General features: G+C 36.5%; 2 protein-coding genes across 2 annotated transcripts; one reads left to right on the top strand and one right to left on the bottom strand.

Annotated features, from left to right (window-relative positions):
* The first annotated feature begins 10,927 nt into the window (after positions 1–10,927).
* Positions 10,928–16,721, top strand: gch2 (GTP cyclohydrolase 2). Its single transcript, XM_084134732.1, has 6 exons — positions 10,928–11,399; positions 12,878–12,987; positions 13,199–13,254; positions 13,862–13,893; positions 15,101–15,185; positions 15,500–16,721. Exons 1-6 carry the CDS (start codon positions 11,093–11,095, stop codon positions 15,630–15,632), a joined length of 723 nt encoding a protein of 240 aa, XP_083990858.1. The 5' UTR covers positions 10,928–11,092; the 3' UTR covers positions 15,633–16,721.
* A 44-nt stretch (positions 16,722–16,765) lies between these two features.
* cript (cysteine-rich PDZ-binding protein) lies at positions 16,766–18,866 on the bottom strand. The gene is made up of 5 exons (XM_084134733.1): positions 18,768–18,866; positions 18,405–18,470; positions 18,260–18,314; positions 17,848–17,951; positions 16,766–17,767 (listed from the first exon to the last, which is right to left on the bottom strand). The coding sequence occupies exons 1-5, from the start codon at positions 18,781–18,783 to the stop codon at positions 17,703–17,705; spliced, it is 306 nt and encodes a 101-aa protein (XP_083990859.1). The 5' UTR covers positions 18,784–18,866; the 3' UTR covers positions 16,766–17,702.
* Positions 18,867–18,929: the final 63 nt, after the last annotated feature.

Below are 18,929 nucleotides of genomic sequence, written 5' to 3'. Positions count from 1 at the left end.
TGAACAGTGCCCTGAATACTGACCTAGGGAGCTGATCGAGACGCACCCTCAGTCTGCAGAGCATGAAACGCGTTGATGATGTGTGATGTCTGTGAGAGCAAGGTGCACAGAGGTATGAAAATACATATGTTGACAGGCAGGTAGGACATCGTATCAGACCAAATTCAATGATTGGACGAACATTTTATGGTCCTAAGCCTTCCACAGACGATCTATGTACAAATACATTTAGACCACTTAACTTAGTGATTGATATCCAGATTTCCTCGAGGTGGAGATGGGGGAGAAGCTCTTTTGTGATTAAGTTGTCGGCGGAGCCCGAGTCAATGAGGATCTGAGCTGTTGTGGAACAACAAGGGTTAGTCACTGATCCTGTCGTTTTTGTGAGAGAGGAAATTATTGGTGGTAGCTGAATGGTACTCACAGGATAAGGAGCACGAATGGGACAGTTCGAGATGAGATGACCCTCAAATCCACACTACAAACACAGATGGTTACTGATGCGTTGTTGGCGTTCAGATTGAGACAGATGGTAAGATTCAATTTGCATTGGTTCTGGTGCTGGAGGCGATGATAAGTGAGGTGAGTGGAGATTACAGGGTGGTAAGTTTACTTTGGCAGGCTGTGATATGTTGTGCAACTCGGATTGATTGTTGGATCAATTTTCCCAGCCATATAGCATAATTTGACAATATGCCATGATGAGCGCAGCTTTGTTCCACTCACAGGCGGCAGCAAGTGTTCAGAAATGGAGAGCAAATTTCCATGTTTCAGATTAAATGGTTGATCATGCACTGAGAGAGAATTAGCCGACTGACCAAACACTTCCTTGAAATGATCAGTAAAGTTTGTTAATGAGTTCATTATGGAACCATTCTGGCCTCAAATCAATTTTGCCCATTGTAATGCTTTACCAGTGAGTAGAGAAATGATAAAAGCTACCTTAGCTCGTTCGGTTTGGAATTGTTGGGGCTGCATCTCAACTGAGAATGTCGCTGGTTGAACCATGGGACTGGCGAGTGAATGTGGTGAAGGAGTTGTGCCAGATGTTTGTAGTGACAAACAAACCTGTTGGACCAGATCTGCAAACAGGTCAGATGTTGTTAGTGACCTCTGATTTCCATGATACGTTGTGGTCTGGACTTCTGTCATGTAACTGAGAAGCAGACAACAGGAATGCAGGTAACGGATGTTTATTAAAAACAAGATAAGCAGATGGCAGGTTATATGGCACACTTAACTTAGAGGGATTTGTAGGTACTCAATGACTTGAGGAAAGGATGGTGTGATGATGGCAGGTAAACACAGATGCAGAGAGAGTCAGGTAAGTCCATACACAGGTAGTGATTGGTTAGACCAGACAAACTGAGGATGGCATGGGTGAGTATGTGTAGGAGTCCTTAATGAGTGGTGACAGGTGTTGCAGGTTAGTATTCGGGTGAGAGTGAACGAGTGGGCGGAGTTTTAGGGTCTGGTGCTGATGTCATGGTTTAAACGATGACAGTGAGATAAGAGGTGTGTTCGACATCGGCTGGGGCTGGATGTAACCGATCGGCGAGAGTAGCCGCGTGCAGGCGGGGAGGAGCTGCAAACGGAGACGTGACGTCGGACACTTCTGGTTCCCGTAGTGACCGCTCACGTGGTGTTTGCATACTTTACTACAGGGTTCACCAATCTCGGTCCTGGGGGGCCGCTGTCCCTGCAGAGTTTAGCTCCAACCAGCTCCAACACACCTGTTTGAAAGTTTCTAGTATGCCTAGTGAGACCTTGATTAGCTGGTTCAGGTGTGTTTAATTGGGGTTGGAGCTAAACTCTGCAGGACAGCGTCCCTCCAGGACCGAGATTGGTGAACCCTGCTTTACTACAGCTGAAGTGAAATAAATGCAATATTTGCCAAATAATACACAGATGTTTCAGAGACATTTTCATTCAATACTTTATGTACTGCTTCATACAGCATCTGTTTGAACAAGAATAAAGTTCAACATAAGCTACTATCAATGAAGTGGAGTCTACGTTTTTTAATCAGTTTTAATTTGATAAACATGACACAATATAACATCGCAACTACATGAAAGAGTGTTTACTGTTATACAAAACTGATTTGTGAGCTTTAGAGGAACTAAAGGTGTTCGAATAAACACGAAACACACGTGATCGTTGTCATGCGGTGAATCCGGCCCATCGTGGAACAGCTGTGTCGTCATCAGAGCTCCTGCAGCCGCTCTTGAGAAGCTGCGCTGGCTGAGTTCTCCAGCTACTCTCGAATCGCTCTCGCGGTACTTTGATGGCATACGTCACAGTCACGTGGCGTCGGTGCAGCATCAAGTCGGACAAAATTTCTAACCGGCATGCACTGCTTCAAGTCAGCCGCCGACGGGGGCATGGATTTCTATTATTTTGAAGGTACCCCCGGGCGCCGCCATTGGCTAGCGGACCCCCACCTGCTGTTAGCATCCCATTGACTCCCATTCATTTTGGCGTCACTTTGACAGCGACTAACTTCACATCTGAGGCATTTAAAGACTCCATTTGTCCATTATTTATTTCTAAAGAAACACGAAAATGTATAAAAGGCTTCATTACCTTGTAGCTTACGTTGTGGCCCCGTAGAAGCAATTTTTGTAAAAAATAGGCTAACGATTGCGTCATAGCCACGCGACTCTCTGTCGCACAGTAGGAAATTACCGTATGGACAGGAGGAGAAGCTCGCGGGCAATCGGGGGGACGTCGAGGCAAAATGACAAAGTAATTAATCAGAACACCTACTAAAAGTTTCTCCTGCTCCTAGCTCATGGACACCTCCTACTCACACTCTCCGTCTCTGCAAGTTTCGGAAGGGAATGATTCAGATTGATCTTGGCACAGCTACTAGAAGACAGACGGTTTGCTCACGTCACATCTACGTCGTCAAGCTCAGTTTGAGTCTGCGCAGTACGCTCGACCCCCAGGAAGTAAGAGTTTCTAATTGGCTTCACTTTGTCTCCGTTGAATCCAATGGGGTCGCTGTGTCCATTTCTTTTACTGTCTATGGCCGCCGATCGGTCTGCGCAGAGCTGCATGAAGTCGAACAAGCCTAAGATCTAAGAATAACAAGCCTAATGGCAAAAGCCTTTCTTAACGAAAAAAATAAATAAAAATACTGACCTCAAACATTTAAACAGTAGTATACATTCACTGAAGAATGACCATGATATTCTTAAAATTTCCTTTTTAAGGTGAACAGAAGAAATAGTCATACAGGTTTGGAATGACATTATTTCATATTATTTTTTTCATTTTTTAAAGTCATACAATTTTACTATTGACTTGTTTCACCACATGCTGAACATAGCTTGTGCTGTATACAATGCATGTTCTTGTGAAGGGAAACTTCTGTTTCAGAACACATGGTTTCTCATATGGCCTGTATCTCAAGCGTGATCGATACAGCTTTCGTTCCTCTTGTCATCAGCAAATAAAAAAAGAATCCTCTGCGTGAAGAAATTCTCCACGCTAATTGCCCTGTGAATTGGACTTTAGCATCCCTGTGACACCACTAGCAGTTTGGAAAATGGATGGATGGAGACCTATACTTTTAATACTTTTTACTTCCGAAACAAATTCTCACACAGGGTAGATCTTGGTTTCAAAAAAGCTTTTGAACATTTCCACCATTATGGCCCACAAAACGATAGTTCACTGAGAGCACATTCATGACATGAAAAATATAATTTTCCTGAAAACACATTTCAACCTTTAAGTTCAAAGTTTTTCTTTATTATATATAGTTATAACTTTAGCCATATTTGTTCCTAGTCAGTGTTGCTATGTTATCTAAAACTAAAACTATTCAAAATCATTTTTGTAAATTAAAGTAAAGCTAAAATAAAATAAAATATTAGATGAAAAACTTGAACTTGGAAACTAACTGAAATAAGTTGAAGTTAAAGTACTAAAATTACTTAAAGCTAAACAGAAATAGTAAAAACTAAAATTCTAAATTTAAAAGCTAATACTAAAATAACACCAATATATAGTTTTATTGTGTTCACTCTAGAGCTTTTTAATTTTATTTTTTTAATATGAGAATTAATTAAAATATCAGATTTTCAGTTTGGACAACTATAGCTTTTGTTAAATTCACAAAGAAAAGGGTTTTATCTGTTAAATCATTAATTTGGCAAAATCTTGCAGTGTACATGTATATCAACCCAACAAATGCATGCATGATCTTTCCAGGATTAAAAAAAAAAAAAATCAATTGCTTAAAAACTCTTCCTCTGTTCATGCACATGGGTCATGCACAGCCCATGTTGCCTGAGGGGCAAGCATTTTGTTCGCCTGGTCTCCACATTAACATGGCTTATTTGATCTACTTGCATAGATGCTGTGATTCATGCCATGCTCTGATATCTTGATCTTGTCATACACTGATGACGTCAGGCCTATTAAAATACAAATTAAGCAGAGCACACAGCTCTTTGTTTTCTTTTAGTGAGCCATGCAGATCCTTTCTTTCAGCTCATCTATGAGAGCCGACTCTTTTGACTCTCAAATGGATCTGCACTTATTGTCTTTTAAAAAGCAGAAAAAATTTATGAATTCAGAAATGATTAGAAATTTTAAATGTAATTGTACTAAACCACATAATTTCCAGAATACCATAATTATACATTGTTTGGCAAAAAACCTTAACTAATGTAAAAACGGCAAACATTCTTACTGAATGTTGAACTATGTTTGAACTATCCAAAACACACACCATTGCAAACAATCACACTTAGAACAAAGTGTGCCATATAACAAATAAAACATAATTATGTCCAAAACAGCTGCATTAGTTTATAATATAATGTAATAATGTGACCACCCTGCATATTTGGGTCACAAAAATATTTAATTATTTGTATATATTTTATTTTGTATTTATAAAAAGGATAGTTCCAGTCCTTGATTCTGATTGGTTGAGCCGCGTTCAAAGTGTCCTAACAGGAGTACTACAATAACAGCACATAATGTAATAAGTGTTTTACATTATTAATAAAATGTTCATAATGTAATCACTTTCTCAAACCGTAATAAAATCTTGAGCTCATATTGTAATAACAGTTTTTACATTATGAGAAATATATTACATTATAAACTCACCCAAAACATTGTCATATTATCATAATAGTTTTTTTTAATACAACAACAACAACAAACAAACATTTGTATTCCCGTACAGTACATTTTAAAAATCTAAATCAAGTCTTAAACTAATGCACCAAATTTATATTCTTGCAATTATTATTTTTATTATTAAACAAAGATCATTGGTATTCCTTTATAGTTTTAAAATGTAAATCATAACCCACCTAAATGCACCAGATTTAAATATCCACACAATTGTTATTATTATTTTATTACTACTGCTGTACTACTATACTAGTATTATTAATGTGGATATTATTAGTAGTAGTAGTACTTATATTTGCATAAGCCAAAGACACTTAGGCAATTAGTTAAATGAGAATATTAAATCTTTTTTTTTTTATTTGACAACAAAAAGATACATACTGTTAAATGAAAAACAGTGCATGTACAATACCAACATTATTACATTATGTGCAATTATTACATAATGCCTTGTTATTACATGAGTTGCTATTGTATAATGTCACACCGGACCTGAAACTGTTCATCCCTTGAATTCCATTGTGATGTTTCAGAATGGATATTTTTCCAAGGAACAAATTATTCTTTCAGTCAGACAGCCACTTTTCCATTTCACCTCTCAAAGGCCAGACTTACCAGAGCCCTTCATCATCATCACAAGGGAAAAAAAGGTCAGGTGACGCAATATATTAATGCAATGGAGCTGCTGGGTTATTTTTGTACATTGCATAATGGAGTAATCTCCTTTTGGTTATATGATCTTGGATTCTGTGTTCTTTTGTACTTTCTGAGCAAAATCATTTGAGTATACTGGGGCATTGTAAGTAACAATTGCATAATTCCAAAACGATGAGCACTATGTCCAAGTAAAGCCCTACCAGTTTAGGGCCCAACAAAATAGTCATAACCAGATAGAAGTGGAAACCACACCACAACTGTTACCTACCTGTGAAAAATCATCAGAACAGTCAGAACAAATGCTTGACTCGACTGGGTTGCCACATCTATACCTCAGGTGCTCTTCGTTTGGGAGTCACACTTGTTATCTTCCCGGTCAGAAGTGACCCGGACACCTAAAAATGAAACTTCCTCCACCCCAGTAAAACCAGTGCAATTTATTTTTGTTCAATGATATTTTTTCTTTTGTACTTTGAGAGGATTTGATGGTACATAAATATTTATGCAATATTTATGGTTAATTTTTGCCATTGAAAATAATACACACATTTTTTTTTCTAATTTTTTAAAATATTTCTTCAATTATTGCAGTATTTCAGATTAATAGAGACTAGACCTTTTAAATCAATTTTTTTTTAAAGTCAGATTAGCGCCATTATGTTGATATGGGTTTTGCATGGGTTTACCACTAGATGCCTGTATAGCTCTCTATGGAGAGGCTTATGAATTCTCTAGTTGTTTTTGGACCAAATTACTTACTTTTAAGATGTGGATTTGAATGTATTTTTAGAAATTCTCAAATAAAACTTTTTTCCAAGTTTTATAAAAAAAAAAATTAAAAAAATTCGATGTGATGTGTACACGTTTTTGCATTATTACTACAGTCAAACCTGAATACAGAGAAAGCATTTTGTTACAGGTAACATTACAATTCAATAAAAAAATTACAAAAATAAACAGTAATGCTTTATTACAGCTTATTATTATTTATATTATTATTATTATTTTAAGATGTGGATTTGAATGTATTTTTAGAAATTCTCAAATAAAACTTTTTTCCAAGTTTTATAAAAAAAAAAATTAAATAAATTCGATGTGATGTGTGTGTACACGTTTTTGCATTATTACTACAGTCAAACCTGAATACAGAGAAAGCATTTTGTTACAGGTAACATTACAATTCAATAAAAAAATTACAAAAATAAACAGTAATGCTTTATTACAGCTTATTATTATTTATATTATTATTATTATTTTTAAACATTATATTAATTATTATTTTTATATATATATATATATATATATATATATATATATATATATATATATATATATATATAATCATTAATCATGTTATGTTTTTCACTATTGATGTTTTAGAGTTTCACCCCTTCATTACTGAGCACTTTTTTTTTCTGCATCGTGGCTGATTTGTAGAGATTTGTGTTTTTGTCAATTTCCCATTCATTTCCTATGGTCGGTCATTTTTGACCGAAGAGCACAAGTGTGACTAATTTTTTTACGACCACTTAGCCTGCTCGAATCATGCCTTACATTTTTTTGTATGCTCACATACCGAATGCCATAAAAGTCACAGAGTTTCGTAACATTCCGTTGAAGCTGTGATTTTTGAAATTCTAAACAGATTTATTTTTAATCACAATTCATTGGTGTGTAATGTGTATAAAAGTGTGTTTGTATGTGCGTGTGTGGGTGGGTGTGTCTGTTTTGCACTCTTGATGTTTTAGAGTGTCACCCCTTAATTGTTGAGCACTTTTTTTCTGCATCGTGGCCGATTTGTAGATTGTACAAATTCTCAGAATTTTTGTGTTTTTGTCAATTTCCCATTCATTTCCTATGGTCGGTCATTTTTGACCGAAGAGCACAAGTGTGACTATTTTTTTTACGACCACTTAGCATGCTTGGATCATGACCTCAATTTTTTTTTGTGTTCACATACCAAATGCCATAAAAAATCACCAAGTTTCGGAACATTCCGATGAAGCTGTGATTTTTACCAATTCAAAACAGAAAATTTTGAGAGCACCTGAGGGCTAGCTGAATCGGAACAAGATGTACTTGTCACATGTCGAGTCAACCATTAAAGGACAAAAAACACCTACTGAAGAACAACGGGTAACTGAACGATACTTACCTGAACAAAATGTACCTGCTGAAGAGCAACGTTTACCTGATCAACACTTAACTGTGCAGAGGAATCCTGTAGAGCAGTGGTTCTCAAACCAGTCCTGGAGGACCCCCAACACTGCACGTTTTCTTTGTCTCCCTAATCAAACACACCTGATTCAACTCATCAGCTCATTAACCCATGTGATAATGAGCTGATGAGTTGAATCAGGTGTGTTAGTTGCTAACCGCCAATAAAAAAAGAAGAAGAAGAAGAAGAAGAAGAAGAATCAGGTGTGTTTGATGAGGGAGACAAAGAAAACGTGCAGTGTTGGGGGTCCTCCAGGGCTGTGTTCCAGTCCAAAATTGTCATGCCCTTCACTCGCTAACTTCCCTCCGTTTTGTTCACTCAGATGTACGTCATTGCTTACGTTGCATGAGTGCCCACTACTGGCGGAAACTTTGGTGGGCTGAATTGAAGCGTCCTAAGCCCTTGATCACTTGGAATCAGCTATGGAGTTGATTTAATATTTAAAATTTTTTTCCCTTTAAGAATTTGTTTAATGCAGCATCCAAATGTATATAGGTGTGTTTGGGTTGTTTTAAATTAAAAAATATATAATTAATATATCATAGAGTTGTTTGTTGTGGTGGTGATTAGATGAGATTTGTGGTGACGTCACAATCGTACTGCATTGTGGGACATCTAGGTGCCTGAAGTGTACATATGAAGTAGACTCGCTCCCTCGGTCAAAATCGAGGGAACGAGGGTCTGTCCACATAAACTTCCCTCGTCCATTTCACGAAGTGGAACGCACTTCAAAATGGCGGCGGGGATTCCCCCGAGGGGAAGTGCTTAGGGAAGTTCGCAAGTGCGTGTCTAAAAGTGGACTGGAACGCAGCACTGGACTGGTTTGAGAACCACTGCTGTAGAGGAACCATCTGGAGCTCGACAACGACGGCCACCAAAGAGATTCACATATGAAAACTTTGGAACTCCTACATAGTGTGCAAAATGTAAGAAATGACTTTAACCCACACCCCATAAACACATGGACACCAAATATGAATTCTTGGTTACCAATGTCAATTTCTCTTTCCTAACTCACATGATCTTGGATTCTGTGTTCTTTTGTACTTTCTGAGCAAAATCATTCGAGTATACTGGAGCATTGTAAGTAACAATTGCATAATTCCAAAACGATGAGCACTATGTCCAAGTAAAGCCCTACCAGTTTAGGGCCCAACAAAACAGTCATAACCAGATAGAAGTGGAAACCACACCACAACTGTTACCTACCTGTGAAAAATCATCAGAACAGTCAGAACAATGCTTGACTCGACAGGGTTGCCACATCTAGCTGAATCGGAACAAGATGTACTTGTCACATGTCGAGTCAACCATTAAAGAACAAAAAACACCTACTGAAGAACAACAGGTAACTGAACGATACTTACCTGAACAAAACGTACCTGCTGAAGAGCAACGTTTACCTGATCAACACTTAACTGTGCAAAGGAATCCTGTAGAGCAGGGATGGGCAACTTCAGTCCTGGAGGGCCACTGTCCTACAGAGTTTAGCTTCAACCCTAATCAAACACACCTGAACAAGCTAATCAAGGTCATCAGGATTACTAGAAAATTACAGGCAGGTGATTTTTTCAGGGTTGGAGCTAAACTCTGTAGGACAGTGGCCCTCCAGGACTGAAGTTGCCCATCCCTGCTGTAGAGGAATCATCTGGAGCTCGACAACGATGGCCACCAAAGAGATTCACATATGAAAACTTTGGAACTCCGACATAGTGTGCAAAATGCAAGAAATGACTTTAACCCACACCCCATAAACACATGGACACCAAATATGAATTCTTGGTTACCAATGTCAATTTACTACTTGCTTTCCTAACTCATATGATCTTGGATTCTGTGTTCTTTTGTACTTTCTGAGCAAAAGCATTTGAGTATACTGGAGCATTGTAAGTAGGCTAACAATTGCATAATTCCAAAACGTTAATTTATACATATAATTCATTAATTGTTCATGCTTTCATTCATTTATTCATTCATTCTTTATTTATTTTTTATGAAATAAAAATGTCTACCTGCATACAGTCATGATATAACCCACTGTAAATCTAAAGATTTTTAAAAAGCACCTTATCGGCCCACGCCTGATGTTCACATGATTGAATTTCAAGCAAAAATAAAAAACTGATCTTTTTCGGGGAAACGAGCTTTGTCACAGAGATCAGTCTTGGATATGCTGCTATGAGAAATAACCCTATTTTTAATATTTTTTTTAGTCATATGATTTCTAAACTTTCTTCAATGGATGAATGCTTTGATCAGGATTTGCATTATGAACCAAATGATACTATAAGGAATGTGAGGAAATGATGACTTAATGAACATACAAATAATGATTAAATGTTTTAATATGCTAAATAATTTTGTGTAATGGTTTAGATTTAGGGGTAGAGGATATCAAATATCATAAGCTCAAACACAAGATGTCAATATTTGGAAGTCCCAAATATGTGTAGGTCTTTTTGTGTGCGCCTTTTAAATATTGCCATTGAAAATTATATTATAGGCCATATTATATTTCACAACAACATATGTATTATGTGTAATTATTAATATTGCTACTCTTATTATGATTGTTAAGCTTTTATTTAAAACTTTCAAAGAATTTGGCTAATACAGCTTATGGGGGTCTAGCTTATGAGTGAGCACGTGAGGTCATGCTCAGACGTTTGACGTTCATTTGTGTCTTTACATTCAGACTAGCAAATCACGAATCAGTTTCCGCCGTTTGCATGACTGTAACGCATTATTCAATTACACCCCATAAAAAGGGTGTGACATGTGTAAAACACAACGGAGCGCGTGCCGTGCTCCCACTAAATCCCGACGTGCTCAATTGGACACAGCGATAGTGAAGGGCTCCTATAAATGCCACGCTGAGTGGGAGAGACTTTTAGACTGCAACTGCATCTCAACTCAAGAGCACTCCGACGATCTCCTGCCTATACCTGAGGACCAAGAATAGACGTCTGACTGCATTTACGACTAAACTTTTCTTTTATACTACATATTAATAGTAATAATTTATTCTCTTTTAAATAGTCATTTAAAGTAAATTCAATGGAGTACCAAAAGGCGGCAGAATTGAACGGTTTTAGCAATGGCAAAATTGTCACAGAGTATCTCTGCCGTAATGGCTTTAGCGAGCTGACAGTCGATACGAAAAAAGTCGCTGTCCAGCACAAAAACGAGACATCCCGGAAAGAGGCGGAGGATGAGTCGCGGTTACCTGCTCTGGAGGCGGCGTACACAACCATACTGAGAGGTCTGGGAGAGAACACTGACCGGCAGGGTCTCCTGAAAACCCCACTCCGTGCAGCTAAGGCCATGCAGTTCTTGACCAAAGGCTACCACGAGACCATTTATGGTAAGTAGGCTATTTTTTTTTTTAGAGAATAATAGCATTATAAAAATTTCACTCGAATTCTACGATTTCGTTTTACGGAAGTCTTTTTAGCACAAACTTAGGCTACTTCACAAAGTAAGATTACAAGTTTGTCAGCAGACACCGGCTTCAAAATCACTTTCACCGGATGAGGTTACTACAGCAACAGTAGCCAAGCTGCTTGAACCATATGTTATATACATAGATTTCTCATTAGCGGCTATTAATGTTGTGGCTTCATTGATTTTTACTGTGAGTGAAGACACGCTGACCGTTCCAAGATGGCGGGCGAGCGAACGTGTCTTGAGCGGTCAAATGGGATCCTGCTTAAATATTTATATGTCTTGAACACTTCCAGCTAGGATAGGCTACTCTCGTAATTTGTTTCTTTATTACAGATTTACACTTCACAAATACACCACAAAATATACTACTTATGAATTAAACATGAAATCCAAATGGACAATTCCTTTTTTTTATGTAGCCTAATATTGCAGTAGGTAGGCTATTTAGGCTATTATAAACGTGTTATCCGTGCAGATCATTATTATTATTTTTTTCTTTAAATTTCATCTGCCTTTGTAATCTTTAATCAAAGTAACATCCCCTGCCTCTTGCAACAACATCTGAAGAGTTCAGATGCAAAAGCCTCTAAGTGCCGTCTGAAATTTTCTTCTAGAATGATCATTTTTATCAAGCTCGTATATTTAAGTGCAGTAAATTCACTTAAATCGCAATGAAAATGACCTATTAATTGTCATTTAAGTGAAATTACTGAAACTTAAATATCATTCTAGAAGAAAATTTCAGACCGCACTTAGAGGCGTATGCATCTGAACTCTTCAATTCTATTCTCTGATGACTTGATGGCGAGGGCGGGACAACCTGTCACTCACATGACATCATAGCAAACGACAACGATCCTACATTTTTCTCATTTGAGAAACAGCTTCTGTTTCATGCTAACTTTAAGATAGCCAATTGTGCTAGGGCCCCACATAATGCTAGTTATTATCTCATCACCAATTGGGTTTTTATTAGTTATGTTTATGCATATAAATAAAGTCAAAAATTATAATAACAATTATTAAATAAAATTGTATATCATTCTGATCCAAATACTTTTCAGTATGCAATGTTTGGGCAGTCTTTTTACTCATTGGTGTGTCTGACAGTTCCACTACTTTGATGAGGGGTTATATAATTTATATACGTAATTCTGGAATTGCTCAATTAGTCAACAACAGATGGTGAAAGCACCCGCTTCAATATTCTGAATGGTGTTATGTGCTACTTAAACTAATCACAGTTTAGTTCCTAAGTTTTTGCCTCTCTCCTGAAATAACCTGACTTATGAGAGGATTTTAATGTGGAAATGATTTGTGTCCGGTTGCAAAACACCATCAAAGTTACGTGCTAAGCAATTCACTTTTGTATATATTTTTTTTCATATTCTACAGATATACTTAATGATGCCATCTTTGATGAGGACCACGAGGAGCTAGTTATTGTGAAAGATATTGACATGTTTTCACTTTGTGAACATCATCTAGTACCATTTTTTGGCAAGGTATGTCTCAATATCCATCAATGATTGTAATGCTTTTAGCCACTTGATGTTGAGTGCTAGACAAGGCGGTTTCATGGGTTGTGAGGGAATCATTGACGCATACATTTTTTCTAGGCCTGGGAGTGTGTTTAGTGCTGGCAGGGTTCTTTTCAATGAGCTGTATTACATAAAAAATAAACTGATAAATTATTTTATGTTAATTAATCTGTAGGTTCACATAGGATATCTGCCAAGTAAAAAGGTCGTTGGACTCAGTAAGCTTGCAAGGTGAGTATATAACACACACACACACACACAATTTAGTGTGCCAGTCTCAGACGGATGATAAAGGGCCTTGTTCTCACATCAGAGTGGGACCGAAAAAAAGAACATATTAGTTACAAGTGGCTGAGTTCTTCTGTTATCACAGCCCATTCACGTGAAGCTTAGATCCAAAGCCTAGCACAGTATCCTGTCCCATCTGAAAAACGCCAGACTAGCTGACCTCTGGCGCTGAGGAAATCCCCCTCGACTCCCACCTCCACTGTGGGGTGGTTGTGGGAACCATTAACATTGCTGCCCTCACAAAATATCATGTGCAGCCTAGTGCTTCCTTTGCCTGAGTAAAATACACACAGACAGCTGCCTTTATATCTATTACTAACCTTATCACAAACATTTCTAGAATACTTACCAGTTACACAATAGTTATAAATTTAGGAAACAATATTTATAGAAAAATACTCAGAACAACACCATACAACATGCATACTGAAAAACAGGAATATTCTGCTAATAATGTCATTCCTTGCTCTTAAGGATATAGCTACCTATTAAATTGGCTGTTTGATAACATTTTTGGTGTTTTAACACAATGGATTTTGTCCCTCTTTAGGATTGTTGAAATCTACAGTCGCAGGCTTCAAGGTAACTAACACTAGATACTTACCACAAGAAAAATAGAGATAATTTTTTTTAAAGAAATTGATACTTTTATTCAGCAAGGATGCATTAAATTGATCAAAAGTGACATTAGTAATGGTGCAAAATGTTTATATTTCAAATAAATGCTGCTCTTTTGAACTTTCTATTCATCAAAGTATCCTGAAAAAATGGATAATGGTTTCCACAGAAATATATTAATAAACCCAACTGTTTTCAACATTAATAATAATAGTAAAATAATAAAAATAATGTTTCTTGATCACCAACTCAGAGTATTAGAATGATTTCTAAACTTCTGTGACGGCTGGAGTAATGATGCTGAAAATTCAGCTTTGCCATCACTGGAATAAATTACATCTTAAAATGTATTAAAATTGAAAACAGTTATTTTAAAATGTAATATTTCACAATAGTACTGTTTTTACTGTACTATATATATTTTCTATCATATAAATTAAGCCTTGGTGAGCATAAGATACTTTTTTAAAAAGATTTACAGACTGATAACTTTTGAATGGGAAGTATTGGAAACATTACTTAGATATATACAAATATTGTACATAATCTCAGACTTTACTACTGAATCCATGCTGCCCCTCTTCTGTTAGTTCATTTGTGTTTTAGTTTGGTTTTGGGCTGTTCCTGTTTTCCTATGTTCCCTGTCATTATTAGTTGACCTTGTGTAGCTAGATTATGTTTTTTACCCGTCTAGCGATGTTTATGCCTGAATATAATTAAATAATGGTTTGTATTTAAAAAAAAACATCTATCGCTTATCATCATGTGTGAGTCGGCTCACGTGATTTATGTTTCGTGCTTCAGAATTTCCGTTAAGGGAACATAGCGAGCATCGACGCTCCCTGGTTTTAAGGTGCATTGTGGGACTTTTTAAGGAGCGAACATTTCAGTGCACTGGCAAGATTTTGCGATTGAAACAACCCTTAAAATGGCCGACTCCCTGATCAGCGTCCTGACTACTGAACTAGTGTCCGTTCTCATGTTAATGTTAAGTTTGTTGTGTTTATCTCTATCTCTTTGTTTATTCGGTGCTCCTATGTTTCTGTCGTCTTACTTGTAAAGTTAAATTAACGACTGCTGTTGTAGATCCTGCCTATCAACTCTCCTCGCCACAACCAAACATGATAGTGTTGCTTCCTCAGTGTTTTACTCTTAATTTTGCTTATTGCAGTCCAAGAGCGCCTGACAAAGCAAATAGCAATGGCAATCTCTGAGGCCTTGCAGCCTGTCGGTGTGGCAGTCGTCATTGAGGCAGCGTAAGTATTTGAAAGACAAAACACTGTCTTACAAAACATTCAGTCAGATTATGTATAATTATTAGATGTTATATTATCTAATATAGTAAACATATACAAAGTATGCAAACACACACCTAATACTGTACTACATCCTAGCCTTCTTTCTTATAAATCTTAATACAGATCAATGCAATTAGATTCAGGTAACTTCAAAGCACAGAATACAGTACTTTCATTCAGTTTCTGCTTACAGTGACTGTCATGGTTGATGAATTATGAATTAAATACACTGCGCATGAAAATCTGACATGAATGGATATTTGTTGTTATAGTCACATGTGCATGGTCATGCGTGGAGTGCAGAAGATGAACAGCCGTACTGTGACCAGTACCATGCTGGGTGTATTCAGAGAGGACCCGAAGGCCCGAGAGGAGTTCCTCGCCCTGACAAAAGGTGCAAAGTGATCACACTTACCTGCGCCAACTCCGTGTGTCTACAGTCAAAAAGGTCAATGATTATTCTCTACGTTTTGAAACCCTCCACGGTGCTAAGAGAATCTCACTGAGCCAGACCGTTAGATCTGTCCACCAGCTACGGAGACACAGCTGTATCGCCAACAGCTGAAACTCAATGTTTGCATATATTGAAATATAAAATGTGAATATTGAAGGATCAATGTTCATACTTCTTTTGAGAAAAAGACCTGCCATTGAATCATTCACACGGCTGCCTTAAAACTGATAGAATTATTATGTACGAGTTATTTTTATTATCTTACTGAATAACAATTACTAAATTAACATATTGCATGTATTAACATATGTTTCTTGATCACCAAATCAGAGTATTAGAATGATTTCTGAACAACTGTGAAAATGTATTAAAATTGAAAACAGTTATTTTAAAATGTAATATTTCACATTAGTACTGTTTTTACTGTACTTTATATATATATTTGATCATATAAATTAAGCCTTGGTGAGCATAAGAGACTTATTTAAAAAAAAAAAAATACAGACTGATAACTTTTGAATGGGAAGTATTGGAAACATTACTTAGATATAAAAAGTATTGTACATAATCCAGTGTAACGTTTTCATACCAGCATCTCTCAATCTCAGACTTTACTACTGAATCCATGCTGCCCCTCTTCTGTTAGTTCATTTGTTCTATTATCTTACTGATTAACAATTACTAAATTAACATATTGCCTCAGATACTTGTCTAACCTTATATATATATATTTTTTTTTTTTTGCAAAATGAAGATACTAGAACTAATTTATATAACTTTAAAAAACAAAAAACACATTTGTCACATTTTTGTCATGTTCTCTGATTAGATAATATTCAGTCATAAGCCAACATGATTTATTGTTATATAAGTCAATGAAAGGTTCATTGTGATGTATCTGGGGAATCATTTGTATGTGGTTAGAAGTAACCAATATTGACATTGGAATATTGCCATTTTTTACATATTTGTCTGAATTTTATAAAACAAAACAGATGTCAGCTATGCCAACTAAAACATTAAAGCACCATTATGAAATGCATTAGTCTTTGCTTTCTTATTCAAAAGACTGATTTCTGCAAGATGTTGTCACAAGTTTATTTACAGAGGTAAAAACAGTCTCGCATTGGTACAGGTGTCAATTCTTAATTTAACTGATATTAAGGGAATGATATTATACAGTATCTAAGTATTGCTATGTTGTGCCGCCTTGCACTAAAAATAAGGCAAAATAAACAGTGTAAGAGCATTTGCAACAGTTACTGTCTAAATTATGTGGGTTCAAGAGACCTCTAAAAGAAATTCAAAACTTATGTAATTCCAAATGATCACTGAAAAAGGAAACAACAAACAGATTTCCAGAAAACATCTGCAACAGTGTTCACAAAAAGAAGCAATGGCGGGACAATAAGAAGTGGAAACAGGCTATAAACATTGCTGTACACTGTCTTATGTTGGCATGTCACTGTCTGCTTGTTTCATATTTACATTAGATTATGCAGTAGTGACATTGCCTTGAAAACAGGTGAAAAAAATAGCACTTCAAACTAAATAGATATCTATATCTTTTCGTAATTGGGGGAAGAGATGACATTTAAAAGTAAAAGCCTAGTTTGGTAAGGTCAGATGACTAAGACTAAAAGGGCAATAAATTGCCATGAAGAGGATGGATTTTCTTTTTTCATAATGCTTGGTGTTAAAATGATAAATTATTACAAAAAAAAATGAATGAGAATATTTACAAAAAATATTCTCCAGCAAATATACTTAAAGAAGGCATCTACATTGTCCAAACAGTGCAAGCCAATATATTGCTCTAAGGTTAGGTGAGGGAAAAATACCACTGACATATTTTCATATAAATACAGTCATAATCCAGTACACTCCTTTCATAAAACACAGCAAATTAAACTCTTTTGTGAACCTAAATGATCATTCTCAACACGTAGTAGAGTCAACATAATCATCCACGAACATCCCCTTCTCAGCTAAACATAAAATCTCCAGCAAGAGAGAATAAATCAAACTGAGGTCTGTTTGTAGTTCTTGGTGTCAATAACCTTCTTCCCACACATGGCACAAATTCCTGCAAAGTAGAAAGAGAGAGGGGTGGTGAGAATATATATATATTTGTGGTGGAAACAAAAGAGCATCTAAGCATCTCACCTTTCTTGTAAGCACATCCCTGGCAGTAGTGTGAACCAGACTGATGGACAGAGCTTTTGCATATTCTGCAAGTGGCAAATCCAGATTTGCCATAGGGATCAAACCTGTCAAAATGGCATACATATTTTCACTATGTTCATCATAACTCGCATTTGAAGTTGACATGAAGAATGGAAGTATTTTCTTCCCTATTGTAATGTAAATCTGAGTGAAACAGCTTCTCGAACAAGAAAACAAAATGTAGGACGGGGCTTGATTTTGACCATTGAGTATTGAATGGATAGTTGTGCAATCTTCCAACAACTGTAATATTCCATATAAAAATTAAGAATAGTCTATTTTGATTTCATGATGACTTTAAATGCACTACAATACTATAATGTTTAACCATGACATATTTCAAGCAACTCACCTCGCTTTTTTTGATGTCAGCATTTTATTTTCATTAAGCTTTCGACCACCACTCTCTGTAATATAATAGTTTTTATGTTAGTATACAGTGTTGACGAAGGTTAAATGCAAATGGGTAGATTTATCCTAGCTTTAATCCAACGTACCAGTTGTGTTTCTAGCCCCATCTTTCCAGGTATCAGGAGTGATGACTCGCCCCAGTTTCTTCTCGCCTGGGGGAACATCAAAACATGCTTAATTAAGTCAAACACCCCACACATTTCATTGACGTCAGTACTATGCACACATTGATTATCATCGTCGAGATACAGGCGAACCACAGGCGACGGTCGTTAACTACACAGTGGACTGTTTTGTTTCTGAGAATTATCCAACTTAGCTACTGTGATCTTGCTAGCGATCTAAAGCTACTGAATACATATGAATCACAATATTAATGACTTAGACAAATTGGTTTAAAATAAATAATAATTATGATTTACAATATGATATACAATGTAACTACTTACACTTCTCGCAAACCATCTTCACAAAGCTATCGTAGCTATTACGTCTAGATATTACCAAAATGAAGCTAGACGCACTGCTTAGACTTCAGTGACGTTTCATGAAGGATTGTCAAAATAAAAGTCCCGACAAACGCTAATTAATCTAGATGCTTTAGTAGCAAG

Source organism: Abramis brama (assembly GCF_963993115.1).
Source record: "Abramis brama genome assembly, chromosome: 14".
In the NCBI taxonomy this organism is placed as follows: domain Eukaryota; kingdom Metazoa; phylum Chordata; class Actinopteri; order Cypriniformes; family Leuciscidae; genus Abramis; species Abramis brama.
Note: the sequence above shows the minus strand (reverse complement) of the source record. Positions and strands in the feature narration are given on the sequence as shown.